Source organism: Pseudorca crassidens, chromosome 7 (genome assembly GCF_039906515.1).
Source record: "Pseudorca crassidens isolate mPseCra1 chromosome 7, mPseCra1.hap1, whole genome shotgun sequence".
Taxonomy (NCBI): Eukaryota; Metazoa; Chordata; class Mammalia; order Artiodactyla; family Delphinidae; genus Pseudorca; species Pseudorca crassidens.
In genome coordinates, this window is record NC_090302.1 from 48,969,456 (window position 1) to 48,995,992 (window position 26,537).

Sequence of the window (26,537 nt, forward strand, 5' to 3'; positions counted from 1 at the left end):
AAACCAAAAGAGTTCAGTTGTGAAGCCCGAAGAGCTAGGAATCAGATTTATGTTTTCAATGGAGTTCTGTTACAAGTCACTTTCTTGCGTCTCAGTCTTCATATCTGTTAAGTGAGGGAAGGGATACACGCCCTAACATCCCACAGGAGTCTGTGGAAAGAAAATGAGCTAAGAATGTTGTTTTTAAAGTTTTAAAAGTTATGCAGGGATTTTTGTTTCCATTTATTTTAGGGAGGTTACAATAGCGTCAAAACAAAACAAAAACAGCTTCCTTAGAATAAATTGCACGAGGGAAGGAGAGGAATTGAGGTATCACAAAAGAAAAGATGAAGCGTTTCAAAGTAAGACTAGCCAGACAGAAGAAGGACTATGCTTTAAAACAGAACTTTTGTCAGCTCTGCATTTTTAAGATGAATTAGTCATAGTTAATGTATTGGGTGGAAGAATTATTAAAAATCTGCCCCAAAGTATGCTGCATCCCGAAACGGAAAAACGAATTGATGCTTTCTCATTTGTGTTTATTCTTGAGCAACTTGGCCTGACATATTTAGTTGTTGTTTTTTTAAATTATTGACTCACTTTGCATTTATTTATCACCACTGCCCTCCCATACATATCTCGATTTTCCCATCAGCAACACAAAGTACAAGGATGTGTTCAGTTTCACTACAGCTCTTCGCGTTTACAAGTGTGCAGCGCTGGCCTTCGGAATGCCCTTCTGATTGGCTGAGCCAATGTCAGTGACATCAACCAACTTACTTTTGATTGGAAGACTGGTTGCTGGGACTGTAGCGTTTGCAGGAAGTCACTTAACTGTTTGCGAGCTGGAAAATGAAACTGAAGTTCTCTTTTGTCGTAAGAAGGAACGCAACCGAGTAGGGAAGGTGTATCCCACAGCTCCGCAAGCTGGAACGTGAGCCAAGAGGCCTGGACCGGCTAAGGGATTGAGAGACACTCCCAGAGATGCGCGGCTGCTCCTTTCCAGCCTCCCGGCTGTTACCCTTTTAAATGTCAGCGTTCGAGGCTGTAGAGGTAGCACGAGGCATCGAAACAGAACTGTCGGATTGGCCGCACGCCTCAGTTCTAGACGCACCTCTCCACCGAAAGACTGTTCTGACTGGCAGAGGAAGAAAGTAAACAGAGTTGAATCACCCTCCCCACTGGCCAATTGGAGGGGGTTTGGATTGTGACGTGATGGGATTCTGCGAAATTGTTACTGAGCGAGAGAATGCCGGAACGGTGCGCACCGGCAAGAGCAGGGGCTCAGAAGCCGTCAGTGGACTGGGGGAAAAGTGTCTCTTAGACCTGGCGCTTGGTCCGGCCCTTGCCACCCACGTCCGGGTGGTTGGGTGAATGTCCTAGGGCTTTGGCTGGACTGAAAAGGCGGCCGAGGGCGTGTACCTCTCTTGCAGTTTCCTCTCCCAGCGCCTCGGGGCGTTTTCGGTCGAATAAACTTGCGACGACCGCCACGTGTGGCATCTTTCCAGGGGAGCCGGCTCGGAGCAGACTGCGCGCCCGTCGGGCGGATTGCGCCCGGCTCTGGGCACCGGAGGCGGCGAGAGGCGGCAGCGCGGCGGAGCCCGGGGCCGTGGATGCTGCGTGCGGAGGCGCTGCCGGTTACGTAAAGATGAGGGGCTGAGGTCGCCTCGGCGCTCCTGCGAGTCGGAAGCGCCCCGCGCCCCCGCCCCCTTGGCCGCTGCGCCGCGCCGCGCCGCGCTCGTCGTCCGAGGCCAGGGCACGGCGAGCTGAACCTCCGCAGCCACCGCCAAGTTTGGCCGCGCCTCCGGGGCTGCTGTCGCCCGCACCATGTCCGCGGCCGCCTACATGGACTTCGTGGCTGCCCAGTGTCTGGTTTCCATTTCGAACCGCGCTGCGGTGCCGGAGCATGGGGGCGCTCCGGACGCCGAGCGGCTGCGACTACCTGAGCGCGAGGTGACCAAGGAGCATGGTGACCCGGGGGACACCTGGAAGGATTACTGCACGCTGGTCACCATCGCCAAGAGCTTGTTGGACCTGAACAAGTATCGACCTATCCAGACCCCCTCGGTGTGCAGCGACAGCCTGGAGAGTCCAGATGAGGATATGGGATCCGACAGCGACGTGACCACCGAATCTGGGTCGAGTCCTTCCCACAGCCCGGAGGAGAGACAGGATCCTGGCAGCGCGCCCAGCCCGCTCTCCCTCCTCCACCCTGGAGTGGCTGCGAAGGGGAAACACGCCTCCGAAAAGAGGCACAAGTGCCCCTACAGTGGCTGTGGGAAAGTCTATGGAAAATCCTCCCATCTCAAAGCCCATTACAGAGTGCATACAGGTTAGCGGCGTCTCCCTCTCCCACCCAACTCTCGGGTTAGTTAACCTTTGGCCGGGCAGCCTTCCTGGGCGTTAAAGGACACCACGCTCGGCCGAAAGGGTGCAAATACTTAGGATGAGATGCTGTTTAACTCTTTAAAATGATTGAACCGGTTAGAGACGGAAAGCTCACTCCTTAATCGTCCCCAGCCTCTAGAAGCCACGGAGAGCCTTAACCTGGCGGGCAGAGTGAGTGCCGAGTGCCAGCCGATGTGCGTGGCTTCATGGGGAGTGGTGCCGCCCCTCCCCTGTCCCGCCCCGCCCCCCCCAGGACTCCCGCACCCGGCGACTCTGGGGCCACCCCACTTGGACAGACGCTGGCGGGGGTTGGGGGGCACAGTCAAATGGCGTATCTTTTATTTTACTGTCTTGTGGGATTGCCGCGAAGTGGCCGAAACCTGGAGAAGCGGCGCACATTATATGGAACCTTTTAGGGATGACTAAGGGCTCGGTTAGCTGTATGCTTGCTACTTTTCAGGGCCTGCCAAGGTGGTTTTAAATTTGGCCAAGAGTCCCCAGAGAGGTTTAAAATAACACTGCTTCAGGCAGCAGAGAAGTTTGATCAAGTGATGGTTGGTTAACTTCACAACTAGTTAGCTTTTTTAATGAGATTTCAGAGTGGATTTTTTCCCACGTGATTTAGGTCGCACCCGCCACCCTGAATAGAGCAGTTAGTGAGGAGGTGTGGTTCTTGCCGGAGGTCAAGGCTGATGATAATGAACGTTGGGATGTTCTGGAGGCCCCGTGGAGGGGTCTCTCCCAGGGAGAGCCAAAGGCAGGGCTGATCAGATGCATGTGGCTGGTAAGACATCTGCAGTATAAAATGGGCTTTGGAGACTTATAGGAACCTTGGTCAGCCAATTCTGTTGGTTCTGTTTCACATATTCAGAAAAAGTTGGAAAGCATTCACACTTGACCATGCTGTCTCCCCATCTTTAATAAGGTTCCTTTACAGCTGCTGTTCTGATAAGGAAGCACAGTGCTTGGTCCTCTCATGAACTCCTTTCCCTCTGTCCTATAACACCATGTTTAAGAGGAGGTTGTTGGAGTTACTTGGAAAGTATTGTCGTTTTTTGGTGTAATTGTTGGTACTTTTAAGATGAGGCCCTGGGCCTGTGGTTTCAAAATGATCATTGGCTGGTTTGGTTTGGTTTTGCTTATTTAAAGAGAGGCCACGTAACTGCATCTCATATTTTATTTCCTTTGGAAAGTGCTTCTTGTGGAGGTGGCTGCTGGCACAGGAGTAAAGCTGAATTTCCTCCTCATGGTTAATGCAAAATCAGGTTCTCTTTGCGGTTGTCATCTAGGTTGCCGTAAAACAGCACATTTTAAAGTTTGTGTCTGTAAGGTTGATGTGCCTGGCTTGGGGGATGTGACCTTTAGCGAGGCTCCCAGGGTGAAGTAGGGGTATATTAACCAGAGGGTGTTACTCACCAACAGCTGTTGGGCGGGCCTGGCTGTGTCAGCCATGTTCCCAGAGTTCAGCTCACAGGGACACCCACTGCCACCTTGAGCAAAGGCACTTTCTCCTTCAGGGAGCTGCCCAGTTGTGCAGTTGGGGAGGCCTGCGGAGCTTCTCTGTTAGCTCCCTGAGTCTGTCCAACTCAGAAGAGCATTCTGGGCCGTTCTGCTGAGTGATTTTCTCAGGCATATAGAAATGGCTGCTAATGTGTGCGTGCACGCACGCTGCTCTTTAATTCTCCACGAGGCAAGTGAGCTCAGTTGTTTCAGGAGAACCTTTTACACAGTCCGGAGTGGAAAACGAAGTGAAGTGTTAATCCCATTTTATATGCTACAGTCAGTCTTTTGAAACTAGTGATGTGGTAATTGCAGGTGCCTTATTTATGTTTGGGGGCTCTGTAATGCTAGGACATGGTTGGACAAAAACCTCAGCCTCTGTAAAGACTGTCAGAAGTGTACTCCTGCTAGAGAAGGTGTGTGCAAGGGATACTCTAAATACGAGACTCGTAGGAGGTCTCATGCATTTGGAAGTTTCCCATTCAGCTTCCAGTTAGATTGTCTTTAGGGTGGGGTAGCATCTTGATTGAAAAAATTTTTTTAAATTTTTCTATTTTTTGCTGGTATTAAACCCAGAAGATGGTCAAGAGATAGCAGTTGGAATGTCTGTATTTTGTGAAGACTTTTTAAGAACTAAAATTCCAGCCACACCCCCCCTGCACAATGTGGCCCAACCAGAATCCCTCCTGCTGCTTGCTCCTATCCTCCTAGAGTCTCATACAGATGCCACTTTTATAGAACCAGTGGCTTTATTTATATATTTATTTGTTTTGGCCACGCTGCATGGCATGCGGGATCTTACTTTCCTGACCAGGGATCGAAGCGCAGAGTCTTAACCGCTGGACCACCTGGGAAGTTCCAGAACCAGTGGCTTTAGAAGTTGAGACACTTAAAATTGTGTTTAGTTCAGTGCAGTTATTTCTAGAGTATCCTAAGAGAAAAGACCCCTTTGAGGTGGACTGAGGTGGGTTCTGATTTGTCCTTCTGTTTCCCAGTTGTGAGATGTTAACCTAGTTCAGAGTTTGTAAACTAGAGGTCTGCTGCGGAATTTGCTTTGCAAATTTGTTTGGCTTGACTAGCACAGGGTTTGTAAAGATTTTGTTACTAACATGAAAAAATCAGGATTTCCACACAAATCCAGATTTCTGGCTTCTCTGGAAAAATCGAATGAACTGGCAATACTGCGTCTGAATTCCTGCCCAGCAACAATTGGCTTGAACTGACAGTTCTTTATATGAGGCAGTTTCCCTTATTTTAATCATTTACATGGTCTCTGTTGGCATTTAAGTTTGCAGTCTCTTCTCTATTTGAGCCTCAGTTTCTTAATCCACAAGATAGGGTACCATCTCTGAACTTGGATTCTTGTGCAAAGATAATAGTTTGTGTGTACTGGGCAGAGCTTAAAATCAGGAAACATAGAAGAAACTTATTTTTAAGTAGTACAGTACTTTACATTTTCTAATACTGTGTTCAGTTTGTTTTTCTTCACCCTCTAGATCAGATATCTTCTCAGGTGATGTACCTCTAAAATTTAAGCAGTGGATCCATGGTTAATCTGAGAAAAAGTACAAGGAATATGAACTTTTCTGTCTCCAGACCTTTTGGACACTTTAGAGTGTATTTATTGTTTCTGATTAAGTATTAGACCCATTGGAGTACTTTTCCTGAAAACATACTGAGCTTATTATTTGAAAATGCAACCCACTTTAAGTTTATCTTGGCACACCCCACATCCACATGCCACCCCCCACCTCTGAGCACACACTCCAAATTGGCCTCCACAAACCCACACCCAAACCCACTGACTCCCCAGACCCTCTCCCACGTCCCCTCAGCCTCTCTAGGACCGCGAAAAGAAAAAAGAAAAAAGGATTATCCCAAGTTTCCTAACTTTGTGGTCACCCTGCGCATGCACACAGGCACACCCACACACACATAGACACATGGGGGTATCTTTTGGAGAGGTAAACAACTGCATCCAAATTCCAGCTCAAAAGTCATCAGAACCAGCTGATGTAGAGTCATGCTAGGTTGCCATCGCAGTGATAGAAACCTTAGGCCTTACTTCCATGCCAGGTACAATTTTACTATCTTTTTGGAGGGACTTAAATCAGCTGTCCCCAAATGGTGACAATGGGTTGAGCTTAAGGGCACTGCTTACAGGATTCTGCAAACCAGAAAGCCCTAAATCCCAATCAGCACACCCCAGTTTTGTGGGAAAAATTTTAAAACAATGTACTTTTTTAATAGGGCAGAAGGAAGTTCGTGAAAAACAAGGAAAGACAAGAGCTGCAAAAGCAGCCAGCAGTGGCTGCTTCTGTTTCTCTTCGTCCTGTTTGAACATTTCTCTGGGCTACCTAGAATATCTGGTGGAGGGGACCTGGGTAGCTCCCACCATGGAAGTTATCCTCCAAACAGGAAATAGATTTTCTGGCCCCTCTAGCAACGTCCATCACTGGCTAGCTCTAACTCAGGCGGATTTCCTTCCCTGAGACTAAAGTTTTAAAAGTTTGCTTATACAGGAGCCAGGCCTGCTCTGTGCCTCGTGAACTCTTCTTCCTTAATTGCTACAAAAAGCTTTGGAGTCAACTTTTTGGTTCGGGAGAGTCTAGTACCATCAGAGGTATGAGAAGGACCCACTTCCGTTACCCAGGAGGCAGGGGTTGAGGGACAGGGCAGGGTGTTGAAATGGCCTCTGGGCAGCCCATTAATTCGCCCCTGCCCAGTCTTTCCCACTTGCTCTTCTCTTCCTGAGTAGAAGGGAGGCCCTGTGCCTTGGTCCTGAAGGAAACCACCTCTCTGCCCCCTTCTTCTTTCCATAATGCTCCCCAAAGTGATGTAGAGTGGTATTTCATAGCCTGACATGCTTCATCCAAGATGTATTTACAATTAAGTCTGAGTGGGGCCTGCATAGATCATCGTTTTGCCACCTTTTCTTCCACTTTGTCTCCCCTAAGGAGATTAGCCATTTTTTCCCCTATAATTGTCCTCCCCGTGACATTTTAGTACCACAGACATACTGTAGAGCTGCTTATGTACTGTGCCCCTTTATAAGGCCACAAACCATTGTAATAGCTAAGACTTTTATAACCTGCCAAAGAGACAATCTTTGCCCTGTGGGGGCGATTTCACCCCCATCCCCATCCCCAGTGAGACTGTCTAGACCCAGGCTCACGTAACCTGTCGGGGAAAAAATGAGAGCAAAGGACTGCAAACAGGCTCTAGCTGTGGAGGATGATAGGAGTCTAAGAATTGCAAAGATGTCCTGCAGGGTTTGCTTCTGGGTTTCAGACAAGAGGCTAGAGGCTCCCTTGCTTCCAAGGAAAGATGGCCCACAGCTGCTTGAGCCCCAGCTCACTGCTGTAATCTCACCCTGGGGACTGAGGCCTGTGAGGGGGCCTAACAGCTCGTTATTCCTGGTCCTGGAGGTAGGAAGGACCAGTTGCTCCCTCCTCACTTCCCTCCCCCCCCACCCCATCCTTCATCCTGCACCTAGCTGCCCTAGCAAGACAAAGCGGGGTTGCCTTAGAAGAACTGCTGCTGCTGGCGGGATTACTGTCTCACAACAGAAAATACAAGTGGAGTAGAATTACAGAGTGAAACCATTGTTTCCCGTGATTTTCCTCTCAAATCTGTGAGTGGTGAGAAGAGAGAGGGGAGGAATGCAAGTGGAGCCTGGGTCAGGGAGGGAGGTACCAGAGTCCACAGCGTGCTGTTTTGACGGTAACACCCCATTACCTTCAGACGCAAAGATGTAACCTGAGGGAAATCAGTTCTTGAGACTCTGAACATAAGGGTCAGATATACATTCCTGGCTCAACTGTTGACGCTTATCCTAGGAACTAGTCATTCTGCAATGTCTGTGGGAAATTCCCCGATTTAACTTCCCAGGGAGAAACATCATGTGACATATTGGGAAAGTGGCTGACAATGGTCTTCCTTAAAAAGCTCATTGAGAAAAAAAGTGGGTGGGTGATTTCCCAGTATTCACTCGTTCAGGAGCCCCTAAAGCAACCTGACGTGGTGCCCTGGTTAGAGTCGGATTTCTTGACCATCATTTTGATTTCAGAATGCCTTATGATCGTGAGCATACTTGATTTAAAAAAAAAGAAAAGAAAAGCCAGCTTTGTCAATTTTGTTAGTCTTCCAAAAATTTTTTTCCAGTTACTTTTTAAATATTCTTTCCTCCTCTTGTCTGTTCTCAGGCTTGGAGAAAGAGCTTGCAGCATTCCAGGCCTCTGCTGCTAGAATCCTCCCCCACCTCCGACCCTCCCACCTTTTCCTAATGTTTCTCCAGCAAGCCCCGCCCCCACTGAAGAGCGTAAATTAGTGCCTAGTAATTGGTACAAAGGCAGTTTCTGTTTCTATGCAACACATGCAAAAAGGAGGGGCAAAGGAAGGAGAAAAGCCCACAGACAGTTAAAAAGGGAAAGAAATGGGATCCTCTGCTGTGGTCTTTGAGCAGTCCTGTCTCTTGCTCTGCCCCACTTTTTGTTGGGAAGTTAGTCACAGGCCTAAGCCCAACTCAGAGCATTTGGTGTAAGCAGTTGTTAGTATCAAAAGAATAGAATTTGGATGTTGGAAGTGACCTTGAGAGGTCATCACATCCATCATTTTGTCTGTAAAAAAGTGAATGCTTTTTTTTTTTAACCCTCTCAGATAGATGAGGATTGTTCCATTGAAGCATTGGGGGTGCTCTGGAGGGTTTGGAAGCACACCACCAGGGTTCAAAGTCTGGCTCTCTGCCTTGGCAGGCACGTAACGTTGGGCAGAGCGTAGAAGCTACCAGAGCCTCAGTTTCCTCAGCAGCACAATGAGGACATGGGGTCCTGGGAAGTTGAAGTGCTCCAGGCCGGAGTTTAGCCAAATGGAGATCTTCCTTCACTGTGAATTCTTTGCAGTTCTTAGGTTTGGATTCCTTTCCCCCATGGTCTCCTGAGGATTTTTCAATCTGGTTAACATTTTTTTGTTTTGTTTTAACCTTGGTTTAAAGAGCTGCTTTGCATTAACCAAATTAACGGAGTGAAAGGGCAGAGGGGGAGTCAGTCGGGGGGTGGGGGGGGTGGGGGGGGGAAGCTCTGCCCTTTTATTATGGGAGCGGCCAAGGCCATTGCTTGTGGGATTTCCTACTCCTGCCTTCCTGGAGCCCTCCCGAAACTTTAATACCTTTTTGGTGCTTTAAGGCCAGGAGTAGACATTTGTCTTATCCCAGCCTCAAATGGTCCCCTCAGCAAATAATAGGACTAACGTTAGTTATTATTCATAGAGAATGCCTTTCCCACTAAGGGAGTGAGAGGCATCCATCTTTCATGCGTGGGATTTTCCAAGGCATCCTTTCTATTTGTGATTAAAGCCCATGTTTACAACGGTGCACCCGCAGGCTTCCCTTGTAATCTCAGTTTATCAGCCTTTCGAGTCTTGAGATGAGAATTGAACGTCTGGATCTGAAATCTAAAGGTTCTAGAGCTGCAAGAACCAGTAAGCTCACCATCTAAGCCCAGGACCACTGGGCATGTGAATTTTTTTTTTAACCAAAATTGAAAATGATCGCAAATTTGAACAGCAGAATGGAATTCGGCCCTGATTGAGCCCTTTTTTTGTTTTTTTTTTGAAGTGAGGACTTTATTTAAATAGATTAAAATAAAGAGACGGGAGCTTAAGTCATACAAAACTAATGACAAGGATTTGAAAAGCAGGCAGCAGTATTTTGTATTAAACAAAGTGTGAACGTTTTTCCATGGCGAGTCTCCGTTGTTTTAGAAGTGCCTCCCAGAGGACCTGACTTGAACCGAAGTGGGGCAGTGAGGCAGGCAATAGACAAAAGCACAAAAATCCTGCCTGAGAATTATGGACATTTAATAACTGGAAGGAATCTTACAGATCCTCTTTCATCAGAGAGATGGAGATTTTTACCATCTCTCCCTTCCAGGGAGCCAGCTTTGATGAGACAGAGGCAGTCAGAAAAGCAGAGTAAGACCTGTGAGAAGGAAACCAGGCCACCCTAAGGAACTTGAAGATGAGGGGTCTCCAGAGAGGTCTCTACCTTCAGCAGGGAGGCAGTAGGTAGAGCCAGTAGAACACCGGCTTAGGGGTCCCTCCGACCTGTGTTTGAATCCTGCCTCTGCCACTTTCTAATTATGAGAACTCTCTGAGCCTCAGTTTTCCCATCTGTAAAATGGAGTTCAGTAATTATATATTCATAGAGTTTTTATGAAACTTAATTCAGATGAGGTATTTAATGCATTTAGCACAGTGTTTCCATATACTAAGTATTACAATTAAAAATAATCTACATGTGTTGGCCAGAAGCCCTTGAGGTGCTTAGAATTTTTGTTTACAGTTCCACATTAATCCAGCAGCAGCTCATTCATTTAAATAATACTTGTTGTCGAGTAACTGTTACATGCAAAGAGGTGTGCTAGATGTTGACAGCAGGTACTGTGAATGTTGTGGATAATAATAGTGTTGATAGTAATAATAATTATAAATTATTAATACTAGTAATAATGCTATTGATAGTGATGATAATGAAGCATCCAGCATGTATTACACTCCAAGTTCCAAGCCAAATGGTTTACACACATTGTTACATTTAAACTCCCAGAAGTCCTATGCGATAGGAAGGTACTCTTATTCTCATTTTATAGGAGGAATTGGAGTTAGTTAACTTAGTCCAAGGTTACTCTGAAGTTTTCCTACTATGTTTCTAGGTGCTTGGAGTTGCACCGTGAATGGTTGTTGACGAGGACTCCTTGGGTTTTTGCCAGTAGTAAGAGACCCTGTGTTTTGCATGGCTCTCTTGGATTTGGCCCCGAAGCCACCATTGTCTATACTCTTGGGTTCTAGCTCTGGCTTCTGGTTTGTTTTTATGAAGCTTGGTGAGGAATACCTTCAGAAATCATGGACCTGGCCAAACCTATCCTGTATTTTCCAGTAGCTATCCAGAACCTTCATCCTTCCAACTGAAAAAGATCCCAGTTGTGGGTCCACAGCTGTTTTAATCAAGCCTCTTGGTTGTAAGGAACAGAACCCAAACTTGGACTGGCTTAGTAAAAATGAGAACTTCATAGGTTGCCATTTCCACCGCCTTTGGGGTCACTCTAGTGTTAGGGATCTCTGGATACAGGTGGTCAGTGCCTTCCTCTCTCCCTGGCCCAGCCTTGCTCTCCTCTGCTTTGGCTTCATTCACCCGCAGGCTGTCTCTGAACGGTGGTAAGATAGCTGCCAGCAGTTCGGACTTCCATCCTGCCAATTCAGCAAGCCCTGTGGAAAGACAGTTCCCCTTTTCTAGTGATTCCAGCAAAAGTCCCAGGCTTCAGGCTTCAGAACACAGAATTTTGTGCCTGTCCCTGAACTCAGTCACTGTGGCACAGCTGGGTCACATCCAACCTCTGGGCCTGGGGTGTGGGGTCGCCCGCCTGGAATTACGTAAACTCAGAGTGAGGAAGGAATGGTTTCCAAAAGGAAATTCAGGGTGTGCTGTTTATCACCCCAAAGAGGCAATAGGTGCCAGACAGGCGAAACCAGCAGCTGTTCATTCGATCCACCCATTTAGAACTACAGACAGGATATTCCCAAAGGCAGAGTTTGACAAAATGAGAGACAGATTAGTATGACAACAATTTCTCTCATTTTTCTCCCCTTTGAAGAGAAAGAGCTCTGAACTCTCTCTGGAGTTCAACCTATAAGATAGCTGTATACTAAATAGTCTTTGTAAAAGATAGATTATTTCAACACGTATTTCTTATCGTCAGGATCAGCCCCATAGGCCCTGCTCAGTGGATGTTCTAGAAGCCAGTACCCAAAACCTCACACGGAACGTGTATAGCGGCAACAATGTGATCAGTGGCACCATTCACTTGGTCTTAATTCCAGTCGTCTATTTTAATGCCCAGAGAAATGAATTGTGTTTACGTGAACGTTTGTCACCCTGTGTGCTAATAGAGAGAGGCCTTGTCTTTACAAAGATGAGCTGTTTATATGGTGGTTCCCAATGGGATTCAGAAATCTATTCGGTGTATGTAATGCCCAACAAAAACACCGCAATAAATCGTAAGAGGCAAAAATTAGATCTTAAAAATAACTTAAAAAACATATAAAAATGACTTAAATCCCTATGCTGTCATAATTCTACAGTAGTTTTGTACCATTGCTGTTTTAATGAAAATAAGCAGAATGACAAGCAAACAGCTGCTTTCCCCCGTGGGTGTTGCAATTCATACCCATGGCCAGCCACAGGATGCTTGTCTGCTGAGCATTGCCCACCGAAGCGGGGGTTCCCAGTGTGAAACAGACACAGTCTGCACCTCTGACCTGAGTCATGTTTTCTCAGTGCCCTGCTTGCTCCCAAACTTCAAAGCGCTGTCCAGGAACGCCTGCCCCAGGAGGGCTGAGGGAGTCAGGCAGGGGCTGTTTGGTAAGAGCTGGACAGCTCAACCCTGCCGTTCTTCGTGGTCTTTGGTGACAAACACCAGACTGTATGAATTAGTGGCTCACTCCGTAAAAGCTGGAAAAATGATGTGTTGATGGCGCATGTGGCATGTGTGAGTAGGATCTGTGGTCATCGCAGCCTTACTCTCATGCCAGCAGTGTACAGAGGTTGAGCCCGGAGAGAAACAGCTGGAAACCTGATGCTGGAGCACCGTCACTAGTCACTCTGGGTCACTGCGAGTGCCGTGACCTGAGTGGCAGGTAGAGGAGGCATCCACTAACCAGACAACAGCCTCCTGTGTCTTCCTGGTTTGCTCATTGTCTTTTCTGAGCCAAAGAGAACTGAGTTCTCTTGAGCCCCCCTGCCCTCCCCACCATTTCTGCTGTTGGTGGACAAACTTTATCTTGGCAATTTGGGGTCTCTCAGTCTCTTTTGTGTTAAGTTTTATTCTCTTTTGGGTACATAGTCACAAAATCAGAGTTCTCTCTGTCTCTCCTTTTGCCTTTCTTTCTCCTGGGAGTGATCTACTTGGTGGGCAAGAGCCTCACCTCTTCTTCCGGCAACATGGAAGGGCTGTCCGTGTTGCGTGCCATCCTTTGACCTTGCTGGTCTCCCGCAGGGTGCCCTATACCAGCTTGGGTCCTGGTCCTCAGATGAAACATTAGGAGGGGTGGAAACTTAGGCAAACACTTGAGACCCTTTTCTCAGCGTGGCTACCCAGCTCCTCAGGTGCCCTGGTGTGTGTGGCGACTTCCCTAGAGAGGCTCAGACAGGCTCCAGGCATGCCGTGGGCCAGGCAGCAGTGGTCGGCCTCTGAGACTGCCCAAGACTGTTTCTAATAGGAGAGTCCAGAACGCTTGCACTTCTCAGACCTCTGTATCTGTTCCCTAAACACAGCTCCTCCAGTTTCTCTCCCTATAGCTCAGGTCTTGCTACAAGCTCTGGCAAATTAAGAGAATTTGAGGATTTCAGGGTCTGCTTTACATTTTTAAAGCTCTATTTTGAAACCTCAAGCTTAGCAGCAACTTACTTGTTTTAAACTGTCTCTTCCCTCCCCGAGGCAATGCATCTGGAAAGGAGGGCCTGGGAGTAAGAGGATTAGAAAAACACGGAAAAGGCTGTCTCTACATTTAGTTAAGGCCTGTGTTCTGCTTTCACCTCTAATCTTGTTCAGTGCTCAGAACTGAAGCTAGAATTTGAAAACTGGTTCTAAGGATGTCCTTGGGCGAGTCATTGGCTCTCTGAGTTGGCTTCATCGGAAACAGGATGGGTTTGAATTAAGGTGGTCATAAAAATAACCCAGAATGCAAAGATTCAAAGAATCTACGTTCTCAGCATAGCTTTGCCATCAAACTTACATATCCTGTTCAATGTTTAGTGCCTAGTAGGTTATTTATTTACTATTTCTCTTTTCCACAAAGAACTGGGCAGAGGCAGTACAGGCTGGGGTGGGAGGAAGAATGCAGTCATGGGAATTGGCTAATCTGGGCCTGGACCTAGCTGTGTGGACGTGGGTAGGTCACCTTACGTCTCTGCCATTTCAGAGTTGCTGAGCTGGGGGCCAGGTAATGGAGACATCAAGGCATAATGATATATCTCTTGCTGGGTTGAGAACCTAAAGAGTCAAGACTCTATTGTCTGTTGTCTTCCTTTCTGAGGTCCTGGCACATGTGCCATCTCACAGATCAGTTGAGAATGTGGGAATGTGCAAGCAATATTCGGACAGGCTTGCTTCCAAATAGCTAGGCACCAGCTTCCGGTGAGGAAGTACTGCATGGCAGACGTTACGGACACCCACTTCCCAGTTCAGAACCTCAAGTATGGAGACAGGCTGCTTTCCACAGATAATCACAGGGACCAGGAAGTAAAATCTCACATCCAGACTCTATAATGAGTCCGTTGTATCAACAAATGAAATGTAAAAGGAAACCAAATCACAAGAGGGATTCAGAGAGAGAGGCCAGGAGCAAACCATAATGTGATGGGATGGCATTCAGGCAGGATTCTTCTGAAGCTATCAAGAATTTCTATCTTTTTAGGACATCTACCTGTGTAGGTAGTAGCAACATTTCTGGCGAACAGGAGGCTTTTAATTTCTTGATTTTTGAGTTTGATATTAATTGGAATGATTTATGCAGGGAAATGTAGAATTGGCTGTACCCAGACGATGCAAGTGTATGGGTGCTTCTGCACTTGGGTGTGGAAATGAAAAACAGTAAAGCAAAGCTCACATTTTTGTACCTGCAGGTTAGCATTGCTTTCCCATGGGGAAGGAGGACCGATGATAATGGACAGTGGGGTGTCAATGGCTTCGGGTTGCGGCAACTGTGTGGGCTGGTGCTGCACCAGGAACACTGCGCTGGGCTCTGGGCTTTGTGTATCTGCGCCTCTTTCTCCCCCTGCTTCCTAAGGAGCCTGCTCCTTGGTGGGGCAGCCCTGCCATCGCTGCCTGTGTCACTTGGTATCTGAAGGGAGATTCCTGTCTCTTCTCAAGGGCCGTTTTCCTTTCACATATGGAAGAAGGAGAGGAGGAGGTGGGGGAGGAGTGAGAAAACACACGTAGCTTACTCTGAAAGTTTCTTACTTTCTAACAATTTGAGAAGGAAGCAGAAGGATTCTTTGCCTTTCTTTGGTCTTGGACACTGGAGTCTATTTCTCAATAGAGTGTAAACCACCCACCCCTCGAATGGAATCGGATCTTGATCAACCCATTGGTGGAAAAATTTGAACTCATATGCATCAAAACAGTTGTTACCTTTGTTTTGTGTAAGACTTTTCTGACTTCTCATTATAAAAGAAATTTGTACTTGCTTAAAAAACTCAGAAAACATAGGGGGAAATTACAAAAAGAAGTAGAGGTTATCCCCTCACCTGTAGATAACTATTGTTCATATTTTGCATATATTCTTCCAGGATTTTTCCTCTCCTTAGAAGTTCACACACATATACAGCAGATCATGCACTGCTCTTTTCACTTAGCCATGTATTGCTAGCATCTTCTGTATAGAATAATCTAGTACCTTTTTAACAGACACATATTATTCCACTGCATGGAACACTAAAGTATTAAACCAGTTCTTTATTGTTAGACATTTAGGTTGTCACCAAGCTTTACCTTTTATAAACAATGTTGGTATCCTTGTATATTTTTGTTTTCCTCCCTAATTGTTACCACAAATAATTCCTGGACAAATGTATTGCCAGGTGGTCCTGGAACAATTCTGATTTCCACCCATGCCTATTTCCTCATGCCACCATCAATGATAGGTATATGAACATACTTTTTAACACTTTTACCAGCCTGATGTGTATTTCATTGGTGTCTTGATTGGCATGTTTTGATTACTTATGAGATTGACTATATTTTCATATATTTATTAATTGGATGTTAGTAGTTCTTATTTTATAGATTACTTGTTTGCATCCTTGCCCAATTTTATTAAGTTGGGCTATTCATTTTGATTTGCTAGTGCCCTTTCTGTACCACAGATTTTAACCTTTTGTCATAGGCTGCAATTTCCTTTATTTGTTCACTGTTTTGGTTCTTAAATTTTTTTTTTTTTTTTTTTGCGCTACACGGGCCTCTCACTGTTGTGACGTCTCCCGTTGCGGAGCACAGGCTCCAGACGCGCAGGCTCAGCAGCCATGGCTCATGGGCCCAGCTGCTCCGCGGCACGTGGGGATACTCCCAGACCGGGGCACGAACCCGTGTCCCCTGCATCGGCAGGCGGACTTTCAACCACTGTGCCACCAGGGAAGCTCCCCTGGTTCTTAAATTTTTTTACTTATGTGTGTGTGTGTGTGTGTGTATATGTATCTTACCATGCAGAAGTTTAACATTTTTAAGTATTTTAAAACTATCCTTCAAATAGGGTACTGCCTTTGATTTCATGTTTAGGAAGTCTCTCCCTATTCCGGGATTCTAAAAATATTCACCTGTATTTTCTTTTACCTTTATGGTTTTATTTTTTACATTTACGTGTACAGTAAATGTAAATAATTCCATTTGGAATTTAAGTGTAAGGTATAAGGGTAGGGATCCAGATTTAATTTTTTTTTTTTTACCAGATATCTATGCCATTTATTGAATTAAACATTCTTTTCTTCACTGATTTGAAATGCCCATCCCTGTAGTCTTGGGTTTATCTTCAGACTTGACTCTGCTCCACTGATTTGTCTTTTCCTATGCTGGTATCGCACTATCTTAATTTTTGCAGCTTTAATCATACATTTTAATAACTGGTATTGCAAGTGCTCATTTATTATTGTTCTATTCCAAAATTGTCTTGGCAAGTGGAGGGTATTTATTCTTCCCAATGAACTTTAAAATAATTTTGTCAAGTTCAAGAAAAAAGAATTTCTATGGTGTGTGTTAATTTCATAGATGAATTTGTACAGAATTGCCATATTCAGAACATTGGGGCTTGCCATCAATGGGACATGGGAAATGTCCCATTTATTCATTTCCTTTCATATCGTAGTTTTATGATTTTCTTCATGCAGGTCCTGAACTTTATTGGTGGGCTTATCCTGACTGACTATGCTTAGCATATAAGAAAACCATTGCTCTTTTGTATATTTACACCTATGAATGCATTTTTTTCTTCAATTATTTTATTGAAGTATAGGTGATTTACAGTGCTGTGCCAGTCTCTGCTCTGCATTTTTAACTTTTGTTATCTTAGACTTTCCAAATAGGAAGTTGTATCAGTTGCAAGTAATTCTTATTTTGCCTCCTCCTTCCCACAATTTACTTCTTAATTTGTTATCTAATTGCACTCACTAGCATTTCCTGAACAACGTTAAATAGCTACAGTGATTGGGGCAGGAGTCCATTCCTGCCTTGCCTGACTTCCGTGGGAATGCGGCCTTCATTTTACTGTTGACCCTGCTGGGGAAAGGTCTGAATCTATATTTTCTATCCTGTTAAGGAACTATTTTGTTTTCCTAAAAGCTTTTATTAGGGATGGATGTTGAATTTTATCAGATATTGTTCTGCATTTATGAAGGCAAGATATGAGTGTGGGTGGGGGTGAATTTAACCTATTAAATGACATGTAATATCATTATGATTTTCCAATATCAAATTATCCTTTTATCTCTGGAATCCTAGTTGCTTTTTTGTAATTAAGAAAAACACTATTTTTCCTCAAGAAACAGCCTTGATTTTGTACATCTGTGCGAAGCTATGATTATTAATTGACATTTTTAGAGTTCTATTTTGAAAAGGAGGCCCAATTCCCTTAGATTTGTTTTACTAGATTGGGTTACTTTTCCTCAAAGCAGTGGAAGCTTCAGAGTTGGTATTTTTAACCCTCTTAAACCCAATTAAGTTTAGCCCATTTTGGGCTCTTCTGTGGAGTTGTGGGAGGGGAAGAGAGAGGATCAGAGGGGGGAGGGGGAGGGTCGAGACCCTAGGCCAGGACTGCAATGGCTGTCCATCTGAGCTCTGGGGAGCTTGGACAGGGCTGGATATATCCAGTTAGCAATCCCCGTATTTGTCCTCATTCTCCCTCTATATGGAAAGCTCACCACTGTTCACTTCACGACTTTACCGAGAAGAATAAGCTTCACTTGACATCATCAACTAATCACCGGGTAGGGTGGAGGCTCCTTAAAAGCAATGAGCCATCAAGTTAGCGAGTGCATAGCCAGAAGGCCCCCCCTCCGCTTCTCTTGAACCCATTGGAGACCCAGGAGAGTTCTGGAGGCCTGACCTGTCTCTGCAAAGAAAGCCTTTTACACGTTTGATGCAGTGTTCAGTAGCCGTTTTGATCCAGTATGTTTTATACTCAGAGCTGAGTCTGTCAGTGAGAGGCGCTGAGCTTGTTGCTGAAGGGGAAGGGAAGTGGTATATAAATAATGAGAATGCACAGAAACTTGTGCTGTTACCAGCTCTGCTCCAGTAAAGCAGACTTTATTGTGTCACTGCCTCTGGGTGTGTTTTCCTGTGAAGGCCAGAAATAAAGCACGAGTACATGTCTGTCCTTTTTTATTTTTTTCCCCCAGGAGGATGGTAACTCTCTCATTAATACGAAAGACAAGTTTAAATATTCTTTAACTGATAGTTGCTTTACCATATGATTTGTTCTGTATAAAGAAGGTTAACCATTCTTTTGGGGGCCTTAGCCTTGAGCTGAAAGGAAGGGCCTGGGGCTTCCCTGGTGGCGCAGTGGGTGGGAGTCCGCCTGCCGATGCAGGGGACACGGGTTCATGCCCTGGTCCGGGAAGATCCCACATGCCGCGGAGCGGTTGGGCCCGTGAGCCATGGCCGCTGAGCCTGCGCGTCCGGAGCCTGTGCTCCGCAACGGGAGAGGCCACAGTGGTGAGAGGCCCGCGTACCGCAAAAACAAAAAACAACAAAAAAAAAACACGTATCTTTTTCTAGATACCTTAATATGTGTCTATCATTAACTAACATGTGGAAATGCATCCTATAGTATAGGTTGTATGCAAACTCTCCACTGGGTTAAAGAGGTGGTTGATTTCATAGGGCTGCAAATTGCAAATCCCCAAGAAGAATCCAGGTCCCCTGAACACACACTGCTTGGCTGGCACAGTGTTTCATCAAGTGTCGAATTTGAATGCCTTTATGTGTGGAAAGCACTCCCCAGTTGGCCCCAGATTCCTCTACAATCCATGGTCTAATATACTTGGCATTTCACCCACTTTTCTTATGTGTCTGGCTCCTGAAGACATTTGGAATTACAGATTCTGGTGTACACTAGATAGAAATTCAGGCCTGCAGGTTGAGATCAGGGGTCAGCCAACTTTCTATAAAGGACCAGATAGTAAATATTCTAGGTTTTGTGGTCCGTACGATCTCTTATCACTACTCAACACTGCTGTCGTAGTGAAAAAGCAGCCATAGGTAATACATAAACAATGAGTATGATTGTGTTCCAGTGCAACTCTGTATGCGGACATGAAAACCTGAATTTCATATGACTTTCCCCTGCCACAAAATGTTACTGTTTGGTTTTTTTCAACCATTTGGTAAAAACTAAGTATAGGAATGGTGTTTATTCCAGCAGGTCAGATTTGACCTATGGTCCATAGTTTGCTAACCCCTGATTTAGATCATTGACCAAAAGCCCCTAATGCTTTTCCAAAGGATCTGAGAAAAATCAAAATGATTCTAGAGCTTTTAGACCAGCAACTCACTTCCAAGTAGATCTATTTTTAAACGCTTGGAAACTGTAAGCTTGAATTATACACGTTATATGAATCTAACAAAGGCTACTGTTGGCTCTTATTTGCTCTGGGCTCTGTGGGTGACCCTGTGTCTCTGAAGCACTCAGGGAAAATGATGCTAGGTCAATGACAGCACCTGGATTAGAAGCAATGAGAACAATCACATGCCAACTGTGAGGGGCAGTGAAGAGTGTGTAGCCATAAGCTAGACCGAAAGGGAATCCGATGGGAATGGACCCTGATTACACTTGAAATCTTTGTAAATCATAAGCATATAAATGCTTAATAGATCTCCAGTACATGCAGCTGATTCAGGCTTCATGATGATTTCCCACTGACTATCACTTCCATCTTGTTAAAACAAGGGGTGCCTTATTTCTTTTCCAGTCTTAGCACACAGTAGAGTGGTCTTCTGACCCATTTTTCCCACAATGGACACAGATCCGTTCAAATAAATTAATCTCCCCTCATGACTCGCTTGAAAGAAACATGTGCCGGTGAATAACTAAACCACATTACCACTCCTTCAAGGAAACAACCTCTGATGGGTGTCTGTCCTAACAAGTGTTGAGAAAACACAGAACTTTTCCTTGTCATTGTTTTCCTCCCCACCAAATCCTCAAGCAGTGGAGAGAGGGCTTCAGGAAAGGGACAACAGACAGGGGTTTTTGGTCTGTTGTTTTTTTTTTTTACAACTTATCACGCTATGAATTCTAACTATTCATTATATTTTTTAACATAACATGTTTAAAGAACACTTCTCCCATAGATTCTTCATTTGGGTTAGTGAGGACTTGGCTGCAGTCTGATTCAGAAATAGCCCGGAAATATTCCTGTGGTCTGGGAACTTCTGAGCGGGATTTGGTCACCTGCGCGACCTGGAGTTTGAGCAGACTCAGCGCGCACACGCGCACAGAGCTGAGGCCTTTACTAAATGCTTGACAGCACAAGTAGCACGGAGGTCAGACGGGATGCTGTCCTTGCCCAGCGAAGCTTAACCTTGTTGGGTTATGATAACCTGCATTTTGCCTTTTGCTCAAAAGTTCTGCTGAACTGGGTAAAAATGCTTTTTAATCCAACAGAAGTTGCAGAAGTGTAGTTTTCAACTCCATGTCATTGGATTTTTCAGAGGCTTCAGTCTGAAGCTTCTTTTTTCCTCTCCCTCTCTTTTTGGCCCTCTGAGTATCCTCGTACAGCATCCACCTTGGGTAGGGCTCAGGGCTCACTGGCTTGCTATTGCCTTTTGCTGCTGTGGCTTTGCAGCTTAGAGCTCAGTGAGGAAATACTTATACTTAGACCTGTGTATAGTGAATCTGTTTATACAAATTTGTTTTGCCCACATCAGGTTTCCCATAAGAGCAGGTAGGTTGTACATGGCGTGATGGCTATATCTCTGCTTAGAGAACAGCAAGTAAAACGTTAGTCACGAAGGTGATAGAGGTATTTTGTTGTTATTATCTTTATTTTCACATCTCTGGCACAGGTTAGGAGAAGCTTAGGGAAAAGAATCATTTTTGGATGACTCAGATGCACCACGCTGGGCAGCTCCAGGCCCTTTGAGCCTCTCTCTGGGTCCCAGGAAGGTGGGAACAGGAGTGAGAAAAGATTCACTCCTCACACCTACCTAAGGAGTGTCTGGAGAGTTCTGTGGAAACCAGAGTCTGTGTCCTGAGTCTGTGAAGCAGCTGCTTTGGGCTGTGCTTGGAAAGGTGTGAGGAGTAGGTAGGCAGGTGCTCAGAGCTGGGGGGTGGTGACAGTCACTCACAAGAAGAGCAAGCAAGACTCTGATCTTAAGCAGCTCTTTCTGCCTTTCTGCTTGTGTGTGTCCTGCCCAACAAACATGGACACAGACTCTCCCCTGCCAATGCAGGGGTCAGGAGGCCCCCAGTGCTGGCCTGATCATGTCTGGAGGGCGGGCTTAGCTGCGTTTTAAGTGGGACGAGGAGACAATAGCGTGAATCTGAGGAGAGCAACCGTAATGGGAGGGATGTGGAAACTCTGACAAGTATTAAGCCTCATCTGTAAAATGGGCCACCTCCGTGGGGTGTCCTGTAAGAAGTCAGTGAGATAATGTGTGTGAAACCCTTAGTGCTGTGCCTGCGCTTATGTTATTATTTTAGAATTATGTGAGTTCTTCTTTTATGAGAAATATGGAAGAAACTGGGATTGTTTCAACTAGACCAGAAGAGATTAGAGAATGGCGTGATAGCAGTCTTCAGATAGTTAAGGGATTATTATGTGGCAGAGGGAAAAAACTAATTTTTAGTGTTAAGACAATATAACTTAAGATATGGCCTTCGCAGGAAGGCAGGTTTCACATCAATAAGAGTGTTTATTACAGGGATGCTCAGAAACAAGCAGGCTTCCTTGGCAGGTAAGGGGCTCTGCCACCGGAATTGCTCAGGCAGAGGTTGGGTGGCCAAACACTCAGGAGCTTAAGGGGAGATGCCTGCCTCTGGTGGGAGGTTGGTTGGATTAGATGCCCCAGTTCTCTTCCATCTGTACAATGCCAGGAAGTTTAGCAAAGGGCTAAGGTTTTTGACTCCTCGGAGAGAACTCGTGAAACCAGCAACCGTGTAGACAAAAACTGGAAAATATAGTTTCCAAGGCTCTTGGGGATCCATTGGGTACAAATAGCAAGCTCATTTACCTAGAGAAGATGACTCTCAGCAATTTCTTCACGGTATTACTTTGTTAGGGCTGCCATGACAAAGTACCACAGACTGGGTGGCTTAAACAATAGAAATTTATTTCTCACCGTTTTGGAGGCTGGGAGTCCAAGATTAAGATGTTGGCAGAGTCAATTTCTTCTGAGGCCCGTCTCCCGGGCTCGTAGCTGGCCGTCTTCTCCCAGCATCTTCACACAGCCTTTCCTCTGCAAGTCTGTGACCTAATCTCCTCTTCTTATAAAGACACCAGTCATTAGATTACATGACCTCATGTAACCTTAATCACCTCTTTAAAGACCCTATCTCCAAATACAGCCACATTCTGAGGTACTGGGGGTTAGGACTTCAGCCTATGAATGGGGGGCACACAATTCAGCCCAGAACACAAAGGAGTTATTTCCTGAGTCATGGGGATGGTTGACCAGGACCAGCCTGGAGAATTTCGGTTACACGTTCTTTAACCTGTATCCCTGATTCTCTTCTTTTAGGTGAACGGCCCTTTCCCTGCACGTGGCCAGACTGCCTTAAAAAGTTCTCTCGCTCCGACGAGCTGACCCGCCACTACCGGACCCACACGGGGGAGAAGCAGTTCCGCTGTCCGCTGTGTGAGAAGCGCTTCATGAGGAGCGACCACCTGACCAAGCACGCCCGGCGGCACACGGAGTTCCACCCCAGCATGATCAAGCGATCCAAAAAGGCGCTGGCCAACCCTTTGTGAGGTGCTGCCCACCCGAGCCAGGGAGGGACGGACCCGGAAGGACGAACTACTCCCAGCGAACAGACAGACAGGTGGGAACCATGGCCCAGAAGAGGCGCGCTGCCAGCACAGGAAGTCGCTGTTCTTTGGTCACTAGTCTAATTTTCCTCTCCCTGCGTTGTTTTTAAAAAGCACATTGTAGCCTAAGATCAAAGTCAACACTTGGTCCCCCTTGCAGAGGCAACTCTGAACCGTCTCTGACTGTTGGAGGGAAGATAAATGCTTTTTTTTTTTTTTTCCTCTCCTTAATTTTCTTTTGGGGGTGGGTGGAGGGGTGGCAGGTGTGGGGAGGGGGTTAAAGCCAAGACTGGGGTAGAATTTTAAAGATTCAACACTGGTGTACATATGTCTGACTGGGTGAGTTGACTTGTAGCATCACGCAGTGATTCTGGGCCCTTTCTGCTTGCTGTCTCTCAGAATTGTTTTCTTACCTTTTAATGTAATGACGAGTGTGCTTCAGTTTCTTTAGCAAAACCACTCTCTTGAATCACGTTACCTTTTGAGATACGAAACGCCATAGCACAGCTGTCTTTATGCAAGCAAGAGCACATCTACTCCAGCATGATCTGTCATCTAAAGACTTGAAAACAAAAAAGTTACTTATAGCCAATGGGTAAGCAGTATGAATTTATACTAATCAAGACACACCTTTGAAAGGTTACTGTAAGTACAGAACTTTCAAACCTTGCTTTGTATGAATTGTACTTTTTGAACATAAGCTGCACTTTTATTTTCTAACGCAGAGGATGAATAAGTTAAATACATGCTTTAAGGATAGAAGCAGACATTCTGTTTGGAACCACGTTATAATCTGCTTATTTTACAGTATACACGTTTCCCTATGAAATCATGGCAGAGATGTGAGGGCAGAATATATACAACAGACGCTGAAGGAGAAGGAGGGTAGTATATATATTTTTTAATTTAAAAAAGAACAAACAATTTTAACTCTATTAACTTTTCCAAAATTTCCGGTCCTTTTAATTAACCTCTTCTTATTGTACCATAATGCCACGAAGGGCGAGGGCTTTGACTCTGTTGGGTTTTATTTGAATGGGTGCATAACAGTAACTAGCTCTGGAAACGTTTATTCTTTGGGGAAGAGGTTTGTCGGTTACCGTCCCATGTTCCTACAGAACCGCCACTAACAGGTGCAAGAGTTACGTAAAAGGAAAAGGGAGCTGAAATGTGAAAAGAAAAATAACATACCCCTATAAGTAGTGAGCGCTAAGGGAAGATACCACGATGATTTCAGAGGAGACTGCGCAAAATCATCCCTTTTGGAGAAGGAAGGCACATGGAACATATAGGAATGAAAACACAACACTGTATCTTTTACATCAGTAGCCTCACCACTATAAGATCTCGTATCCAGGGGTCTAAAATGGCCTCAACCACTATATGCATAATATGCCATTTACCTGAAAACTTAATTTTGGCCTTTACGTGGTCAGAAAAATGAACCGAGTTTTCATCATTGAGAAGAAACCTCAAATAGGGGAGTCAGCAGTGATCGTGGGGGAAATGTTTACATATTCTTCTTTTTCATCAGAAACAACGTTTTCTGACAATTTTATCTGATATTTAAAACAGGGAGTTATGGTGCACTCTAGTTTATACGTGTGCTATGAGATGTGTTGTGTAAACCTGGGGTGAATTCATCATTTCACCTGACACATGCTTGTTTCCAGTTCAGAACCAGTGTGGACTCCTGCAGCCGGCATGGGTCACAGCTGACTCCAACTTCCAATACAGTAGCCATCACTAGCACGGTGTTTTTCTTTTGTTTGTTTAACCAGCGTAGTTGTATTAGTAGTTCTGTAAAGAGAACTGCTTTTAACATTAGGGACTGGGAGCAGTCCATGGGATAAAAAGGAAAGTGTTTTCTCACGGGAAAACATGTCAGGAAAAATAAAGAACACTTTCTACCTCTGTTTCAGATTTTTGAAACGCTTATTTTAAACCAAATTTTAATTTCTGTGTCCAAAATAAGTTTTAAGGACATCTGTTCTTCCATATGAAATAGGTTAGGCTGCCTATTTCTTACTGAACTCATGGAATGGTTCTGCTTGTGACCCTCTGCATGCTGCCTTTTAGTGAGTGAGGAGTTTGGCGTTGCCTAGCAACCCACTAACTTGTACAAACTCATCTTTCCCTCACAGAACGAAATGAAGGAAAACCAAGCAAAGTCAGTGAAAGACAATCTTTGTAGTTTCAGGAGTAAATCTACATGTGGCTTTTGTCCAGCACTTAGATGGTTGTAAATGCAGCAACTTGTTTTAAAAAAAAAAATGCACAATTTACTTCCCCAAAAAAGTTGCTACTTGCCTTTTCAAGTCGTTGAAGAACACACATTTGATATTCTCTTCTATGTTATAGTAACATAACGTATAAACTCAAGGCTTTTTATTCCTTGTGATAACTCCTGTTTTAAAATGTCACAAAACAGGAACCAGCATTCTAATTAGATTTACTCTATCAAGATATGGTTCAAATAGGACTACTAGAGTTCGTTGAACACTAAAACTATGAAACAATTACTTTTTATATTAAAAAGACCATGGATTTAACTTAAAAAAATCCAAATGGAGGATAGTAATTTTTGTTTACTTTTTTAACCAAACTGAATTTTTTGAAAGACTGTTGCAGGTGTTTCAAAAGAAAGAAAAATTGTTTTATCTAATACTGTAAGTAGCTGTCATATTCTGGAAAATTTAATAGTTTTAGAGTTAAGATAACTCCTCTCCTTGGTTAGGGAAGAAGAAAGCCCTTCACCACTGTGGAACGATGCCGTGGCTTTAAGGTGTAGCCCTACATCATGCTTCTTTTGAGAATTATATTTGGTATAGTTATAATTACAGAAACTGACTCGTTGTCAGTTTGCAGGTAGATTAAGCACAGTACTCATCACTCTGGATAGATTGAGATGTTCTTTCACAACAGATGAATGATCTGTAACACTGTAAGATACTGATCTTTACAACTGTTTAATCAGTTTTATTTTTGTACAGTATTAGTGACCTAAGTTATTTTGCTGTCCCGTTTTTGTAAATCAAATGAAATTATAAAAGAGGATTCTGACAGTAGGTATTTTGTACATATGTATATATGTTGTCCAAATAAAAATAATAAATGATAAAGATTGAATTGTTCCAGCCATTATGTGTTGTAAAAGGGGCATGTTCTGTCATACTGGGGGTTACTTCTTTAACTTGTGATGAGTGCAAAGATGATTTACCCTATAGGCCTTTCAACACGTGAGATATTTGTGTAGACTTGTGTGTATTTACTATTCACAGACCTCTGAGGAAGTAGGTGGAACGGAGGCCACGTGAAATCACTGTATTATACTGGAGGGGAATATTTATATTTCAGGTAAATCACTTAAAGAGGTTTATAAAGCTCATAACTGTTCTGGTGTGTGCCAGGAACTAGTCAGAGGATATTACTCAGATTGTTCTCTTGAGATATGGTATTGATAAGGACACACAAGTTGAAGTCTCAAAGGCAAAACAATAGACCCATTAAACCAAGTGAAGATGAACACCAAAGTGTGTGTGTGTGTGTGTGTATGTGTGTGTGTGTGTGTAATTTAGTCTAGAGAATCTAAAACCTGTCA

At 44.7% G+C, this 26,537-nt stretch overlaps 1 protein-coding gene across 1 annotated transcript; it reads left to right on the forward strand.

The window, feature by feature from the left end:
* Positions 1-538: 538 nt before the first annotated feature.
* On the forward strand, positions 539-26,060 carry KLF9 (KLF transcription factor 9). The gene is made up of 2 exons (XM_067744186.1): positions 539-2,311; positions 22,650-26,060. The coding sequence occupies exons 1-2, from the start codon at positions 1,807-1,809 to the stop codon at positions 22,877-22,879; spliced, it is 735 nt and encodes a 244-aa protein (XP_067600287.1). The 5' UTR covers positions 539-1,806; the 3' UTR covers positions 22,880-26,060.
* Positions 26,061-26,537: the final 477 nt, after the last annotated feature.

Coding starts and splice junctions, on each gene's coding strand:
- KLF9 (XM_067744186.1), top strand. CDS start 1,807: ATGTCCGCGGCCGCCTACATGGACTTCGTGGCTGCCCAGTGTCTGGTT. Junction 2,312..22,649: donor CCATTACAGAGTGCATACAG/GTTAGCGGCGTC, acceptor CTCTTCTTTTAG/GTGAACGGCCCTTTCCCTGC.